The sequence below is a fragment of the Myripristis murdjan genome, chromosome 5 (genome assembly GCF_902150065.1).
Source record: "Myripristis murdjan chromosome 5, fMyrMur1.1, whole genome shotgun sequence".
NCBI lineage: Eukaryota > Metazoa > Chordata > Actinopteri > Holocentriformes > Holocentridae > Myripristis > Myripristis murdjan.
Window position 1 is genome coordinate 23188830 of NC_043984.1, and position 16442 is coordinate 23205271.

General features: G+C 41.5%; 1 protein-coding gene and 1 long non-coding RNA gene across 6 annotated transcripts in view; both read left to right on the plus strand.

The window, feature by feature from the left end:
• Positions 1-16442, plus strand: part of LOC115359113 (arf-GAP with coiled-coil, ANK repeat and PH domain-containing protein 3-like) — a 68291-nt gene that overhangs the window by 51168 nt on the left and 681 nt on the right. The window contains exons 11-25 of one of the 5 annotated variants that reach the window (XM_030051441.1): positions 1745-1857; positions 2206-2257; positions 2513-2613; positions 2988-3099; positions 3321-3544; positions 4617-4686; positions 4846-4940; positions 5323-5543; positions 6384-6485; positions 6887-6988; positions 7788-8011; positions 9097-9206; positions 10719-10829; positions 11746-11807; positions 15324-15373. In XM_030051441.1, coding sequence (XP_029907301.1) covers positions 1745-1857; positions 2206-2257; positions 2513-2613; positions 2988-3099; positions 3321-3544; positions 4617-4686; positions 4846-4940; positions 5323-5543; positions 6384-6485; positions 6887-6988; positions 7788-8011; positions 9097-9206; positions 10719-10829; positions 11746-11807; positions 15324-15373 — 1749 coding nt within the window. Of the gene's footprint in view, positions 1-1744; positions 1858-2205; positions 2258-2512; positions 2614-2987; positions 3100-3320; positions 3545-4616; positions 4687-4845; positions 4941-5322; positions 5544-6383; positions 6486-6886; positions 6989-7787; positions 8012-9096; positions 9207-10718; positions 10830-11745; positions 13885-15323; positions 15374-16442 lie in introns of those variants that run through there. The other 4 variants (XM_030051443.1, XM_030051445.1, XM_030051442.1 and 1 more) reach the window with 4 other exon arrangements.
• Positions 13879-14681, plus strand: LOC115359145 (uncharacterized). The gene is made up of 2 exons (XR_003928231.1): positions 13879-14159; positions 14224-14681. It is a non-coding gene; the product is annotated as an uncharacterized LOC115359145 (long non-coding RNA).

The window sequence follows — 16442 nt, forward strand, 5'->3', positions numbered from 1 at the left end:
TGTGGATGTTTGCTTGTACACATGTGTAGAGAATGTCTGTGTGCATTTTTGTATATTTGTCTGTTTATGTGCATATGCTTTTATTGAGTCCTTGGAGTAGTGTGTGTGTGTGTGTGTGTGTGTGTGTGTGTGTGTGTGTGTGTGTGTGTGTGTGTGTGTGTGTGTGCACGTGTGAATGCCTCTATTGTGCCTATTGTTTGTGCATGTGCAAGCTTGAGGGCAGGTCTGTTTGAAGTCCTTCCATATGGGAACAGCCTCTCTCTGTTTCTTTTCCTTTGGACTACACACTTCAGGTCACCTGTTGGGGCTCTGAATGCCTCAGTGGAGAGGATGGAGACAGACTTTTATATTGCTGTAACATTTTTAATTAAACACCTAGTATTGCATTTGAAAAAGGCTTTTATGTATATTCTAAAACTTTTAAAGGATTCTCTTGATTGTTAACTCTATTCCACATCCTCACTCTTCCTCTGCTCCTTGGCATTCATTTTAAATGCCATGAGACAATCTAATAATAAAATCACACTGGCCTTATGATGACAGTCACGTCAAAATCCTACAAGGCATGTTGCAAAAAGACTCACTGATCAAGTTTCAGGCTTAGTTTAAGTTTCTTTTCTTTTATAAAATATGCTTATTTGTCATGGACTTTAAAAGTCTCCTTGAAATGCAGCCCTCTGTGTTGCATCAGGCAGTAGTGGCATGTAGGATGATCTATGAAAAAGCCTTGAGGCTTTGTAACAAAGTCAGAAGGGCGCTGAAAGTAAGATGATGACATCAATGAACGTTCAGTCAGTGGGATTTTCCAAAAAAAAGTACATAGAATAATTCATAGTTCCCTTTTGACTCAGAGTGAAAGAGACCGACAGGGAGACAGAAGTTAATAGAGTGTTATTGTGTGTGTACATGTGTATGAGTGTGTGTCTGTGTGTGTGTCTGTTTTGCAGCATGCCTATGTGTGCGGCTCACCATATGCCAAGTTTTACCTTTCCTCAAACCAAAGACTTCCATTTTAATAGTGAAACCTGACTCTTAGGTCTCTTTTAAAATCAATGTCCTAGTCTTTCCTGCCAAGCTGAGCAGGTGGCAGGTGGCTTTAAATGTGTATTTTGGCAAGTCAAAGTCTTTGTAGCAGACAAAAGAAAGTGGAAAATGTTAGAAAGTGGAGAGGGTTTTAGCTCACATGTAGAGAGGTGCACTGATCAACAGATGGCCAGTGGGAGAAAGCACAGAAGCTGCTGTTTGTGGGAGAAGTGATCATGGTGTCATTACAAGGGTCACACCTGGTGCACTCTCTCTCTCTTCTTCTTCTCTCTCTCTCTCTCTCTCTCTCTCTCACACACACACACACACACACACACACACACCTTTCTGAAAGAAAAGATGTGCATGTGTGTGCATAACAGAGTTTTTGTTGCATAAGCACAACAAAACTTAAGAACCTCAGCAGAACTTTCAGTAAATGCAAACTAAAAATGTTTATCACATAATAAACATCTCCTTGTTATCTGGGTTTAACACATACTCACAAACATTTAAACTGCCCTGACTGCTTCACTGTGCCACTTTACTTAAGGATATGCAATTATTAAGGGGGTCGTATTCAGAGTTAACATGGAACATCACTCATTGGCTGGCTGGTTTGTGGAGTCCAGGTGATACTCAGTGGAAAGGAGAAAATACAGAGGGAGAGCAGCCATACACTAACAATATGATCTTTTGTGTCTGTGTGTGTTCCCTGCAGGACTTCTCCTATGATGACACCAAGGTGGAGTTCAATGTGGATGCACCTAATGGTGTGGTAATGGAGGGCTACCTCTTCAAGAGGGCCAGCAATGCATTCAAGACTTGGAACAGGTGAAAGAGAATCACTGAGACATGGAGGAGAGCATAAAGAACATAGGCTTCCATTTGCAACACACCACATGTGATTTACACAGCACATTTCAAAGCAGAGTCACAGTGTGCTTTACAAAGCCTCTCTCTAAAATGTGTTTTAATTTTACACTGAAATGTTGTCAGTCTTAGAGTATTATTAGTAGTATTAGAGAAGTGTTTCCCAATCTCAGACCTAACATTGGTCTCAAGTCTAAACTTTGAGTGGTTTTCACCATTAGATTCGAAATCAGTGAGCATACATGTGGCTGGTTACCTCTGTAATACTGAATAACTGGTTACACGTCTCTTTTACCTTCCCTTCCCAAGGCGGTGGTTTTCAATACAAAACAGCCAACTGGTCTACCAAAAGAAACTCAAGGTAAAAGGTTGCCTTTCATGTTTTTCTAATTGCTCAATTTGCATAAGTGTGCAATAATAATGCAAACTGTACATAAAAGTGTTTTTTTCATGAAGAAGTCCCCTGACCTGATCTGTCAGTTCAGTTGTTGTCATTTCCATCCAGGCTCATGTGACGACTAATAAGCTGAATGTTGTGCAGAAGAGAAGGTGGCCATGACGAGCAGGCCAGCTTGTTGTTGTGGTTGTGATTGACACCTGTCTCTGCCAATGACAGGACTCTCTGACGGTGGTGGTGGAGGACCTGAGACTCTGCTCTGTTAAACCCTGTGAGGACAATGAGAGGAGGTTCTGCTTTGAGGTGGTTTCACCCACCAAGTAAGTGTGTGTTTTTGTCCACTCACTGCATGTGATTGAGGGTAAACTCATGTGTATCTGCAGTCGTGTGATTTTGTGCTCTTAGATTATTAATTTAGTGGGAAGTTCTCAGACAAAAAGTGTAACATCATTAAGTCATTACATAGTTATCCAATGTCCTCACTGGAAACAGTTTGATCTAAACTAATCCAGGTCATGTTTTTGAATTCTTTTCTGATTGTAACATGAATGGCCGAAAAATTTAGCTTTATCGTTTTTACAATACGGACAGTTATTCAGCTTTTTGTTACTTAGCCAAATACCTAATAAAATGTGGCTTTAATACACTACAGGCAGTTGTAGGCAAGTATTCATTATTCTATAAACCTGTTTAGGAGCTGTATGCTGCAGGCTGAGTCGGAGAAGCTGCGTCAGGCCTGGATCCAGGCAGTCCAGGCAAGCATAGCCTCTGCATACAGAGAGATCTCCGACAATTATTACATAGAGGTATGGACACACACATACAGATGCATACATGCTCACAGTTACAGTCACTTGACTTGCCAAATGTGGATTTTTTGTTTTGACAAAGTTCTTGGACCATAGTTTATTTTGCTTCAGCACCAAGTGAAACTGATGACAAAATGAGTCCCCTGTAGCTACAGAAAACTATCTTTACCATATTCCCAACATATTCCCTTGTTCTGACTTGTCCACTCTCTCTACAGCGTTTGGACCGGACGGCCTCGCCCTCCACCAGCAGCATCGACTCTGCCAGTGAGCCCAGGGAGAAAGGGGAGAGGGGAGTACGGGGAGGGGGGGAAAGCCTCCTCCAGAGGGTCCAGGGCCTGCCAGGTAACGAAGTGTGCTGCGACTGTGGCCAGGCGGCTCCCTGCTGGGCTTCCATCAACCTGGGCGTGCTGCTCTGCATCGAGTGCTCAGGGATCCACAGGTAACAGCAGCTTAGGTTAGGAGGGCATTTAGAAAGCTTGCACTGTCCCTAATGCCACCAAAAAGGCCTCTTCCATTTTTTAATTAGATATAAGGACAGCATTCTCCCCATTGCCAACTCCATTTCCTCTGCAAGGGTGTGATTGCATGCAAATGGCAAGCACAGGCACAGAGCTCCACACACCTGCACTCAGGAAGTTACTGTTGATGTCAGCTCGGTGGTGGCAGCATCATTTTGTATCACTTGACCCCCACAGAAACAACTGTTTAGGTGCTGTAAAGCAACACACTTCCACCCCAGCTGCTCCAGTTCAGCTGTTCAGTGGAGAAATGTAGAAGACTGGCCTAACTGGACAAAAACAACATGCTCACATTGATGTGTATAATACAGACTAGAGGCTGAATGCCCTCAGTGGGTACTGGAAATTAAAAAAAAAAAAAAAAAAATCAAAATGAGAACATCACTTCCATGAAATCTTTTTATTAACACATGAATGTTTCCAGCAAATGCATGTAACCACAGCTGTGTTGAGTTACTATTTTGTCAGTGTTGCATGCCAAAAAGAGTGGCTTTAAAACGTGAGTGCATTATTTTTTAAAAAATTAAATAAATAAACAAATCCGCACGAGTACTATCCTAATTTTGGTTATTTAAAATGGACAGCCCCCAGATGTCCCCATGTCCAATAGCAATGAACAGCAGGGCATTACTGGAAAATAGCATGCCCAGGAAATCTTCCCTGGTTAAATAAAAAGAGACGCAATCACCCATCAGGTAGCTGTGCTGACAGCGTGCCTTCCGGTTTATTTTATAATCTGATTAAAGTTAGTTCTACCCTAAAACAGGTTAAAACCCTGCCATTAAAATTAAGCTTCTTTCCTTACACACACACACCCACACACACACATACAGACCCCCGGGCCTCGTGTCACTCCAGGCAGTTGCCTGACTCTGCCTAATGGATGGGTCTGCTGTGAATGATAAAAATGTTCTAACGTCATGTGGTTAAAAATAGTTTGTACGCTCTCCTTTTTCATAATCTTTTCTCCCCTTTTCACCTTTTGTATCTCAGGAGTTTAGGCGTTCACTGCTCTAAAGTGCGCTCTCTGACGTTAGACTCATGGGAGCCGGAACTACTCAAGGTGAGGCTCCTCAGCTTTCAGCATCCTTTTTCTCATCAGATATCTGTTTACAGTATATTAGCACTTTGATGATTGAATCTGATCTGCTGTTTTGTTTCTTCCCTCTTACTTTAATTCCTTTCTGTTCCTCCCATTTTCCTTGTTTTCTCTCCTGTCCAGTTGATGTGTGAGCTTGGAAACACAGTGATCAACCAGATTTATGAGGGAGCCTGTGAGGAGCTGGGAATGAAAAAACCTGGACCCTCCAGTTCAAGGTCAGCCTCTTAACCCAGCTATTGTAGATCAAGATTTTATTTTCACCTCTCAATGATGGGACAGTTTTTGCAATATTGGTTTGTGCAGTATCAGTCTTGAAATTGAAACATGGAAATACAAGAGCTAACCATGCAAACTAAAAATGTAGTGAATGACCTAATAGATGGAGAGACGGAGGGGAAATGGAGAGAAATAGGTACCACACCTCTCTAAAGGAAAAGGAAGTCTCTGTCAGTTAAAAGTTAAAAAAGTCTCTTCACTGACTGTCTAATTGTATGACATCATATATCATATACCTGCCTCAGCCCAAGTCAAGAGCATATGTGCCATGTCTCTGAAAATGTAAATAGTTTGTTTTGTGATACCTTCCCCTCCTTCCAGGCAGGAGAAAGAAGCCTGGATCAAGTCCAAATATGTGGAAAAGCGCTTTCTGAAGAAGTTGAGTGGGAGTGAGGCATTAGTTGAGGGTGAGAGGAAGTCCCGCCCCTGGGCAGTGAAGAAGTGTCAGCGACACAACAGCTCCATCCGGGCACCCAACAAGGCCCGCAGGAAATATCACCGTTACGAGCCCGGCAGCACCTCAGCTGCAAACCTATCAGCAGGTCAGTGCAGAGACTTCACTTTCTGCCAGACCAGAAGTACAATGTCAAGTAGATAAAAGGGTTTTCATGCTTGTCAAAATGAGAGTGGGCAGTCCACTCACCTTCATCTCCATTCAGGATTCAGTCAGTGTGAAGGTAAAGAGGAAACACAGTAGGCGAGACACAGAGCATGTACATCCTAGATCACTGTGGAGAGACCCAGCATGAAATGCAAAAACAGCCAGTGGTGATGTTCCTTGCATTTCTGGTCCATTTTGTTATTTGGTAGTATATTTTTGTATCTCTCCAGATATCTGGCAAAACATAGACAATGTTATATATTTATCAATAGTAAATGTCTTTTTAGGTTTCAGCCCCTAAGAATCTTAGCACAAGGACTTCTTTTTACTCCCATATCTTTGTACCATATCTTTGTATCTTTGTACCCATATCTTGTACCAACCTTCAACAATCATACAGAAAGAGGAAGGAAGTTGATGTGAGTAGATGAGACAGGTTGGGAGAAAGTAGGTAGAAGATCACAAATAACTCCTGAAATGCATCGACCACCACGCACAGATAGCACAAAGCAGTGTTAGAGTGTCCATCAGTGGATTTTTCCTTTAATTGTAATCAGAGCCAGAGGGAGGGATTCAGCTGCAAATTATTCTGTATAAGGAACAACATGCAGAGGAAAAAAACTGCCACTGGAGTAAAACCTTTTGTCTCCAAAGAGGGAACTTTAAAATGTTTAAGGCCCCTCATGGCTTTACTCAGTCTTTTCACGCAGCAATAGCAGCAGTACACTCTGAAGCCCAAGCTGAAGCTGTGTAACTTTTGTTGTGATCTTCTGTCCCACAGCAGCAGTGGCGGCGGCAGCAAAGTTTCGCCGGGATTCGCTGTTCTGTCCAGATGAGCTGGACTCACTGTTTTCCTACTTCGACACGGGCTCTGGTCCCCGCAGTAAGTCCAACGCCAAGTCTGAAGCAGCCATAATGAACATGCACTATAGTTGAGTGCAATAGACATAACTTGAAGACATAATTTGAAGTAGAGGTTCAACAAGATGCACCAACTCCATTTTTCACTATGAATGCTGATTTTGTGGAGGACTAAAGCTTTCTTATTCAAAACTGATTTAGGTATTCATCCTGCCACTTTTCTATGTTTTAGTTATTAGTGAAATTCTCATATTCTGGTAGGCCATTTTATCAGCCCAGATAAAATCTCATCTCTATCTCATATCAGTTCTCTAATTCAGATATGAGCAAGAACCCATGTATGTCTTGTGATGATGATGGTATGTGTCTTTGTGTAGTATGCGCTGTGTAATGATTAACGTGTCCGTGGCTTGGCACTGCTTGGCCCCGCAGGTCTCAGCAGTGACAGCGGCCTGGGAGGAAGTACCGATGGCAGCACCGATATCCTGGTCTTTGGCTCTGTGGTGGACAGTGTCACAGAAGAAGGTGAGAGCATGTGTTTGTGGTGACAATGTCAAGGAGTTTACCTTAGTCATTACTGCCCAGTAATTATAGCCCACTGACTGCTATCTACATCTAGTTTCTGTTTCCCTAATCTTTTTGTAGTGACTTGTTTTGTGTTCGTTAAATATAAGGTTTGTAAATAGAACAACTTCCATAGTGTCAACCCTAGCTTGACAGTAACTGCTGTCGCGGTTCTCCAAAGAAAAAGACAAAATAGAGAAATTATTTCCTGGCAGAGAGCTCCATTCCAGTAAGCAGAGCAGAGCATAATCATAAGAGATCTCAGTATTTGATGAAAAGTTTTGTCTTCTCACTATGTTTGCATTGTGGTATGCACACCCTGCAGCCTCGCTCATCCAGTCAAAGAGCCTGAAATATTCTCAGATCCAGTGAGAAGTTTCTGATATAAAAACACTAAGCCTGGGCACATTTGAGCTCAATAAAGTGATGTTAAAGCAGAGAAACCCTTAGAGTGGTAAATTGTGGTTTCATGTGTAGACTGCCATGGTGGATTATCAAACTCAGACAGTTTTCAAGTCTGCTAAAGTTGATTTTCACACAAAAAATACAAAAACTAGGGATATCAGGCCATTTGGATTATAGCAGTGTTCTCTCCTGCCTATTCCTTTCCATCATTGTTCTTGTTTCGCTTTTTCTTTCCCTTCATCCCCCCTCCTTCTTTCTGCTATCTCCTCTTCCCTCTGTCCCTCCATCCTTAAATCCTCTTCATCCTTTCCTCCTGTCTCTCTCTCTCCCTCTCCTTGTCCCTTCTTGCTCTCAGAAGAAGAGTCAGAGGAGTCGTCCAGTGGTGAGGTGGAGATTGAACACGAGGTGCCGTCAGACCCCGAGGACCCAAGGGAGCTCCATCCTGGGGCGCTCCTCCACCGCTCGTCCCGTCTCCACAACTTGCCGCTCATGGCCGAGGCATTGGCTCATGGTGCTGATGTACACGCTGCGAGTGAAGAGGAGGAGGGCAAAACGCCACTCATCCAGGCCGTGATTGGGGTAAGTGGGCAGCAGGAGTGTATGGAGAGTGTATGCTGCAGTTTGTTTTTGGGTCTGTATTTGGTCAATCAACCAAACAATTCGATGTTGGAAAGGGGTGCTATAAAAAAGGCTGCCTGGAATGAAACCAGCATGAACAGAGTGGAGACTGAACAATTATAATTAGTTTACAAAAAATGAAATAAATAAAAATGCTGAACTTTTTAATCACCTGGTTTCCAAAAACCAATAAAATGTTGTGGATGCAGGGTCTTTGACATTTTCCAGCTATGTCCCTTGAATGCTTTATCATACACAAATCTGAGGGCCCCTAAAATTAATTGGTGCATTTTGATCTATAGATGGTGCTATAGTCCCAGGAATCTGAAATTTTGTCAACTGGGTCATGGTGTAAGACATCAACAGGCTTTACAGAAATAAAGTAGGTCAGTAAAAGGTGGTGAAAACCACCAGCCAATCTAATTATAAACCATAACAATGCCCAGGGCAATGAAACTGCGTGCATGTATGGACATATTTGAAATCTCCCTGCTGTGATAAATGCGTCTGTGTTGTGGTGGGTAACACTGGGTTTGTCACAGTGCTTGAGTTGCAGCCTGCGAAATTTGCTTTCAACTGCAACAGAAACATGTCTGAAAAGATTTGAAAAGGTTTTGTTGAAAACCAAACACTCAAAAGGGTTTAGAAGATTAGTGGGTGAAACTTTGTCTATAGACAGAACTGGAATGACAGGAATGTCTGCAGAGTAAGACTTGCAGAAGGTGAGATGCTGATCAGACTAATGAAGCCATCGCATATTTAACATGATGTGCTTGGACCCTGTTGCTTGTAATGTATATTAGCAAGAAAGAAATATGAGACTCAGGTAGAGAGGTAGAAAGCATTTATATAGGCACATTAGAGCGAGCAGAGGAGGAAGTAGAGGGGATGTAATTTAATGAAAAGATTTTGACATGATGTGGTTTTCAGCCGGTGACAGAAGTCTCACCACACAATGACTCGTTAAGTTGACTATCTGTTTCAACATGATCTCTCTCTCTCTCTCTCTCTCTCTCTCTCTCTCTCTCTCCCTCTCTCTCTTTCAGGGCTCTCTGATAGCATGCGAGTTCCTGCTGCAGAATGGAGCAGATGTGAACCAGCGGGACATGAGAGGGAGAGGCCCGCTCCACCACGCCACTTACCTGGGTCACACCGGGTAAGTCAAACCTGAAGTCTCGGAGGAAAGGACCACCACTGTTCCATCATATTTCACTACTTCCTGCCTGATAATGCTTCTTGTTTATTTCACTCAACACCGCTAAATTGCCTGCGGCCACTTAGAAGATCAGGTGTGTTTGTTATTATTAGCGTATTGCGCTGGTCGAGCACTCAGTTCATGTTGCAGCACGACTGTCTCATAACACCAGGTGGAAAATGCACTTGTGCAACCTGACTTTCAAAATTACAACACAGATAAAATGTATGAAAATAAAAGCATTCAACTGTGTGAGGCTATTCATCTTATTTTATTATTATTTTTTAAACTGTGGGACAATAGCCATTTCTTTCCACAACACTGACTGAATCACTGACATGTCTGTGGTTACATTCAGACGGTCAAATATTTTAGAGACGGGTATCCTTGATTCCTTGGCTGGTTTGGTGTATCAGATGGTGTCGCAGGATTGCAGTAAAGCCAAGCAGCAAAATAAGACCTCTGTATTATTTATATTTGGCGGCCTTCTTTCAAGTAATTCCTTGCATGCTTCTGTGGCGCAGGGAGTCACAAATGTCTCACTTGAATTTGGCCTTGAGGTGTCATGTTACCTCACCACCTCACCAGCACAAAAACAAAACCTGACTTTGTTTTTCACCTGAAAGGAAAAAAACAAACAAGGCAATGACCTTTAAAATGAGCAAATAAGAGAAAATTATTAGAAAATATTTTCTTCTGATATAATATTGCTATAACTATAATTTTTAAAATAGTTTTGGATAGATAGATATAGTATTGTCCCCAAAGGAAATTTGTTTTTACAGCCTGTACAGACACAGTAACATACAAATAACCATACAAGCAGCACAGAGATATACATACAGACAACCTTGTGAAGTTTCTCTCTTTTTTGTCATTTTCAGGCCATTTTCTTCTATCATTTTACCAAATTTCTTGTTGTTGGTCATTTCTTGCTAAGTTGTTCATTGTCTTTTTTTCCATGTTTTTGAAAGAACATCAATTTGCTCAGGTTTCAAAGAGTCAGAGCATTTAACCACAAGAAATCTAACATCAATCCATGTTTCAAAAGGTTAAACAAGGCCTGCAGTTGTGTAACATTCACCCAGTTTAACATCAGGCCCGATCAGTAGCTGGAAGTGAATGAATTGATGCGAAGTTGGCATAAAGCTGGATGGCTGGCGTGAAGATGAATAGGTGTTTGGGTGACTCTCTCATGAGTCACAGTGGCTTGGCTTGTAATGACTCTATTATACCTCATTCATGTCCATCATTTTCTGCATCTGTTAATTATCTAACCACGCCTTGCGGTTATTGTGATCGCCTTGCTCAAAGTTTAATGTAGTTACTGCGTACGTTTTAATAATCTTTGTTGTTTCATCCGTGTTCATTTATTCACCCAGTATGCTTTATCCTTGCCATTTGCAATCTCATGCTTTAGAATCAATAATTCATCCATTCATCTCTCTGTTTGGTCTGTTTGGTGTTGTGCAGGCAGGTGTGTTTGTTCCTGAAGAGAGGAGCATCACAGACGGAGGTTGACGAGCAGGGTCACGATCCCCTCAGTATCGCTGTGCAAGCTGCCAACGCCGACATTGTCACCCTGTAAGTTCTCATAGATAGGGGTTCATGGAGATACTATTTTTAATATGTATTGCCAACTTTCATCTAACTTCGTTATGAAATGTCGGGTTACTTACTCAATGACAACTCATCGGTGATTCATGTGGGAAGGCGTTGCTTACTAACCCAGTTAGTCTGGGAGCTCACAGTAACCGTACAGCCTGTGAGTACTTGTCAGCAAAGGCCACCAAATATTTTTGCCAAAATGTCTGCCAGACTTTAACCCTGAGGAGTTGAGTGAATGAATTTTAAGAATGGTATTATTTTAATGAATTAGATCAAATGTCCTGTGTGGGAAATTTGTCTCTCTCAGCAAATCCCATGTTTTTAACCTGCTTAATCTGATTTGGAAGATGGTGCAAACTGTTTTTTGGGGCAGAGGAGTCATTATCTCTCTCACATGATGTGAATAAAGAATTAAAAAGCACCAGAGTACGTCATGTTTCTGGGCTTACGCAGAGTGGCACAATAAAAAAAAAAAAAAAAAGAAAGAAAAAACAACTCTACACTGGAATCACGTGCATAAATGGCTCTCAGGGTTTAATCATTTGCCATTATTGTGCAAGCAGACAGTGACTGTCCTGCAGTGTCTGAATAATTTCTGTTGACACAGTGTTATGACTCTTTTCTCTCCTTCCCTCCCTCCCTCTCTTTTTCTTTCACTTTCAATTCCTCTGTGTCATAATTTCCCAATGATTCTCCCTTCTTCTTTTGTATTATCTTCCTTGTTACTCTCCACCCTTTCACGTCATTTCTTCGTCCTTCACCCTCGCTATCCTGCTAATTCTCTCTATGCATTTCTTTTTATCTTCCTCAACTTGTCTTTCTCACTCTTCATTGCTCCCTTTTCATTCCCCTCTCTCTTCCCCCCTGCGTCCTTCGCTTCTCTCTCCTTCAGATTGCGTCTGGCGCGGATGAACGAGGAGATGCGAGAGGCGGAGGCTCCCCTGGGCCAGCCAGGTCAATACCCAAGCAGCAGCCCCACTGAACAGCAGTATAGGAAGTGCATCCAGGAATTCATCTGCCTCACCATAGACGAATGCTAGGGGTCCCTGCTGTAGCAGAGAGCATAGCTTGCGTGCCCTATCATGTTTTCCTCCTCACTGGGATTCTGTGGTAGAGTAGACAGAGTTGCCCCTAGGCACTGATCTCAAGTCTGTTTCACCTAATTTACGTATTGAGCGTTACTCTGATCTGGGCTTAGGGGCAACTTGTCAAGAGCAGGCTGCCTGAGAGAGGAGTGTACCACTTGCTCTTTGTGGGGGTGCGCCTCGTCGTAGGGAGACCCATTATGGACTGTTCTGACTCTACTGACAATACAGCCACCGCTTCCATTTTTGCTTCATCACTACCACGTTTCTGCTTTGCCATCACTCGGTGTCACCTATGCTATGCGGGCTACATCACATGCACAGTAAAACAACATGTTTTCCAGCTTATAAATATTCTAATAAGTTTCACTACGCTAACAGTTCTCTAACTTACAGTAATGAGGTGTAACCCTTTGGGGAGGGTGTGGGTTTGCTGTTGGGTTGCCATTGCTAGCAGCTCTTACCTGTGAAGAGTCTCACTGCATTTACCCTCTACCTGTTTAAATCTACCAAGACTATCCATATGACATTCTTTGTACCCATCTCATCCCAGTCAGAGGTGTAGATACACTGTGGAGTTATATGGGTAATTTTTTGAACTGTGTGCTGTGGCATGAGGTGAAAAAAAATGGTATTTGATCCATTGTTAAAAGAGGTGCTCACGAATAACCGAGAAGCTATGATAGAGATAGGCAGTGTAGTTTACTGTGTATAGAGAGGAGTAAGGGGAGGGAGATTTGGTGTAAAACTGTGACAAAAAATGCTGAAGGGCTTTTGGGGAAGAGACCCATGCCTGCGTTGTAAGATACTTTGACTATGTGAGTGGGTGAGCGAGCGAGTGAGTGAAAGAATGAGAATAAATGAGTGCATGTGTCAAAGAATACTGAGAGACAGAGTTCAAATATTATGATATTATGATACTTTATGTAAAGAAAAAAAAAAAGAAAAACTGTGCACTTTTCCCATCTACAGTATTATAATTTCATTTTTCCTTTATATCAGTCAGTGTTGCTTTTTTATGTTGTGTCTTGTCCACTCAAATTACTGTCTATATCAGCTGTGTTTTTATCATTTTTTGTCTTATTTATGTTTATCTCCCCTGGAGGACTTGTGCAATTCATTCTTGGAGACAGTTCTCACTCCGTGTTTGTGTTACTGATTTTCTTTTCAATGTCAAAGCATTGCTTAGCACTACAAACACTAAGTCTTTAGATTGCATCATGTATTACGGACCAAGACGATTTTGCTTTCCTCTGTCCCTTTGTAGTGTCTTTCTGCAGCTATGACTACGATATTAGGCATTGAAACGCTCCATCTTGAATGAGATGTCGGTGGTTTATCTGTAGGGATTGCAGTGGCAGTGAACTTTATTCATTGCAGTAATTCGGTGTGTACGGATGGTGATAGCAGCTTTGCTAAGTTAATGTGGACAGAACTAGGTCTTTGGACAGCGCAGTTAGGGACTGTATGAAAAGTGGATTTACGTCTTTCCCCAATCGGCTTCTCACTCCCATGCGCTTCTGTTCGCTCCCTTCACAGATCTGAGGTGATACAACCATATCTCCAACTTGTTGTACATACCCATCCATGTGAAATATCTCATGAGACTATTCAGCACATCAGAAAAAACATTTTTATAATGGATTTTACACATCAGTGGGGTCAAAGAACTGATATATCTGGCTTCTCTTGCTGGCCAATGCTTATATTGTGCATGCTTTGCCAGAATTATTTTTGAGAATGTCAACATTACCTGCACTCTGAGCATGATACAATATTTTTGTATGGTTTTATCATGTGCAGTCCTGTGGAAAAAAAAAATATTGATAATAAGCATGAGCCAACATGTCACCCCTGGTGTCAGAAATTTCTCCCTGTTTTTGTTTTTTAATATTTTTGCACCTTTCTGCCAACCTTCCGTCCACAGACGGTGGTTTTCAGTGTCATTTTTTTTGTCCCCACCAAACCTTAAAAGAAAAAAAAAAACTGCTTTCTTTTCACTGTAGATTTCACCAATTTCTCAATGTGTTGCGATCAGTTTCTTATGTTGTGGTTTTATTTTCCTCTGCCAAAGACTTTTGAAAGGGAAAGTGTCAAACATTGTATAATGTCACCTTTTTTTTTTTTTTTTGTACTGAAAATATTCCAAGTAGATACAACATAGTCTTACCATGCTTTGTGAAGTGACACAGTGGTAGAAACACTGTCAGTGTACTCAAATGTTAAAAAAAAAAAAGAGGATAAAGAAATACAGAACTTTGACTGACTTGAGAGATTTTGGTAAGGCAGGTGATATTCTGCCATAGTTCAGTGTACTGCAAGTAGATTCAATCTTGGGGGTGACGAGAAGCTACTGTGACCAAACTATTTAAGCCACTAGCTGAAGTATTAAGTGTTGTGTCTATTGGTGTGTGTATTAACATAGGAGTGGTAAAGGGTGCTTTTAAAAGCAAACATACTGTAAATATTACGCCTGTGCATTTTAACTAAATTCCAACTGCCTGCCTCTCAGCATTCAATCATGGACCCTGACTGTCTGATCTGTTTCATGTATGTCTTTATATTCTCTTCCAAAACAACCTGTCAGACTACAGAGCTGTCACATAGTTCGGCACTACTTTGAGACATCCTTCTGTTCACTGACATTTGGATATTTTTGGAATACTTTCTTCCTTGTCTTTAGAAGCACTGAGGGAGAAAAAAAATGAAATGGATAAAATAAAACTGAGAAACTCTTGATGAAACTAACCCTGCTTCCTGCTTGTTGCTCTCATTTCTGTTTCCCGTCTCATCTCTTATTGATAACATTCTGCCAACACTGCTGTAAGCTTTCAAAGAGGTCTGTAATACTAATATGACCCTCTATTGGCATAATTTGTTGATTTAAAAAAAAAAAAAGTGCATTTGTGGAAACATTGCTGCATGTTGGGAGAATGTTATTTTTGGGGATCTGGTATCTCTGTTGGTCCATTGGGTAGCACTTGGCTTATTCAAAGCAGTGGAAATATTGTCATGTTAACAAATCCAGACACTTACTCATCTCTCCGAATGCCAAGTGGCCTCACCCCACTCCAGTGTCAACACAATACACTTTTGTGTGCAGCTATAGGAAGACCAGTTCAGCGTTGAGGAATTTTATCGTATGTGTATCCAATTTCACCTCAGGTTTCGGCCTGCGGCAGCATCAGAATGCCTTGAATAATTCAGTGTCACAAGTGTGTAAAGAAATATAATCTCACAAACATTGTCATGCCATCATTGGTTTTTTTGTTATGTCAGAAATGTCTTGATGTCTAATTCCTCTCTAATTCTTCACCTCACACTAAAGAAAATGTCCAAATGGGAAAATAAGAAGTGTCTTACACCACTGCTTCTGTCACTACAGGCGTTTCCATGGACAGCAGGAGGGTAAAACCCAAGGATGTTCGGGATAGAGTGAGTGAAGCATCCTGGGCCGTCTTACTAGGGGATTAGTCTGATATTTTCTCTCTCCTCTTTGCTCTGGTGGTACGGGTGTTTTTTAGGGTATCCTTGTCTTCTTTCTCTCACACACTCTTTGGGAAAATATCTGGAGCTGTCTTAATCTCCTAAATCTACTTTTTTGTCTTTTAAGGTGGGAAAAGAGGCATTCGGTATTTCATTGAAGTTCCCCAGTGATAATCAGTTAAAAGTGGAGTTATGGAGATTCATCTGAAATACAGTCACAATCACATGCATGTGTACATGCAGATGTTTTGTCCATAATCAGAAAGAAATGTAGCTTCTACTCATATCTTATCAAACACCCTTGTGCAAAAATATAAGGAAGAGGAAGACTTGGGTAAGTACACCACACAAGGCTTCATATCATGAAATGTGCATCAGATCTGCAAGCGTATAGAAGACAGCTGTAATGTTATGGTGAGTTGAACATGGAGAGGCAGCCCGTTATCTGTTGTAGCCAATTTCCACCCAGTAAAGTATTTCTAATCCTAATTATTTTTGAAAGAAGACTGTTCCCAGGACCATGTAGGAGTGAAATGGACAGGATGCTCACCACTCTTTCCCCAAGTTCCTCATTCTCTGCTCTGGTTTCATTTTCAGCCACACGGGTTACTTTAAGGTTCTCCCATCTGGAAAAGCACATTTCCAACTAACAAAGGCTAAAATGCAACTTAATTTTACAGTACAGCTTTATGCCTGTCATTTTTCCCTTCTACAAAGGATTTTATTCTATAGAGAAAAATGCAAGGTTGCGAAGTACACTAAGTGGCCCGGTAAGATGTTGCAGCTTTGTGCATCAGAACTAGACTGGGGAACTCCACTTCATCCTGAGACTGCTTTTCCTACATGGGCTTATATTGCAGAATTTGGGAAAATACCAACAAATCTTTCCCTGCTTCACCACTCTGGTTCAACAGTGAATTGCAAGTTCTTAGGGACTCTGGTAGATCTATTTTCTGGTTTACAGGCTGTATCTTTTCTTAGAAATCCTGCTAAATTTGCTATACTCTCATGTAAACAC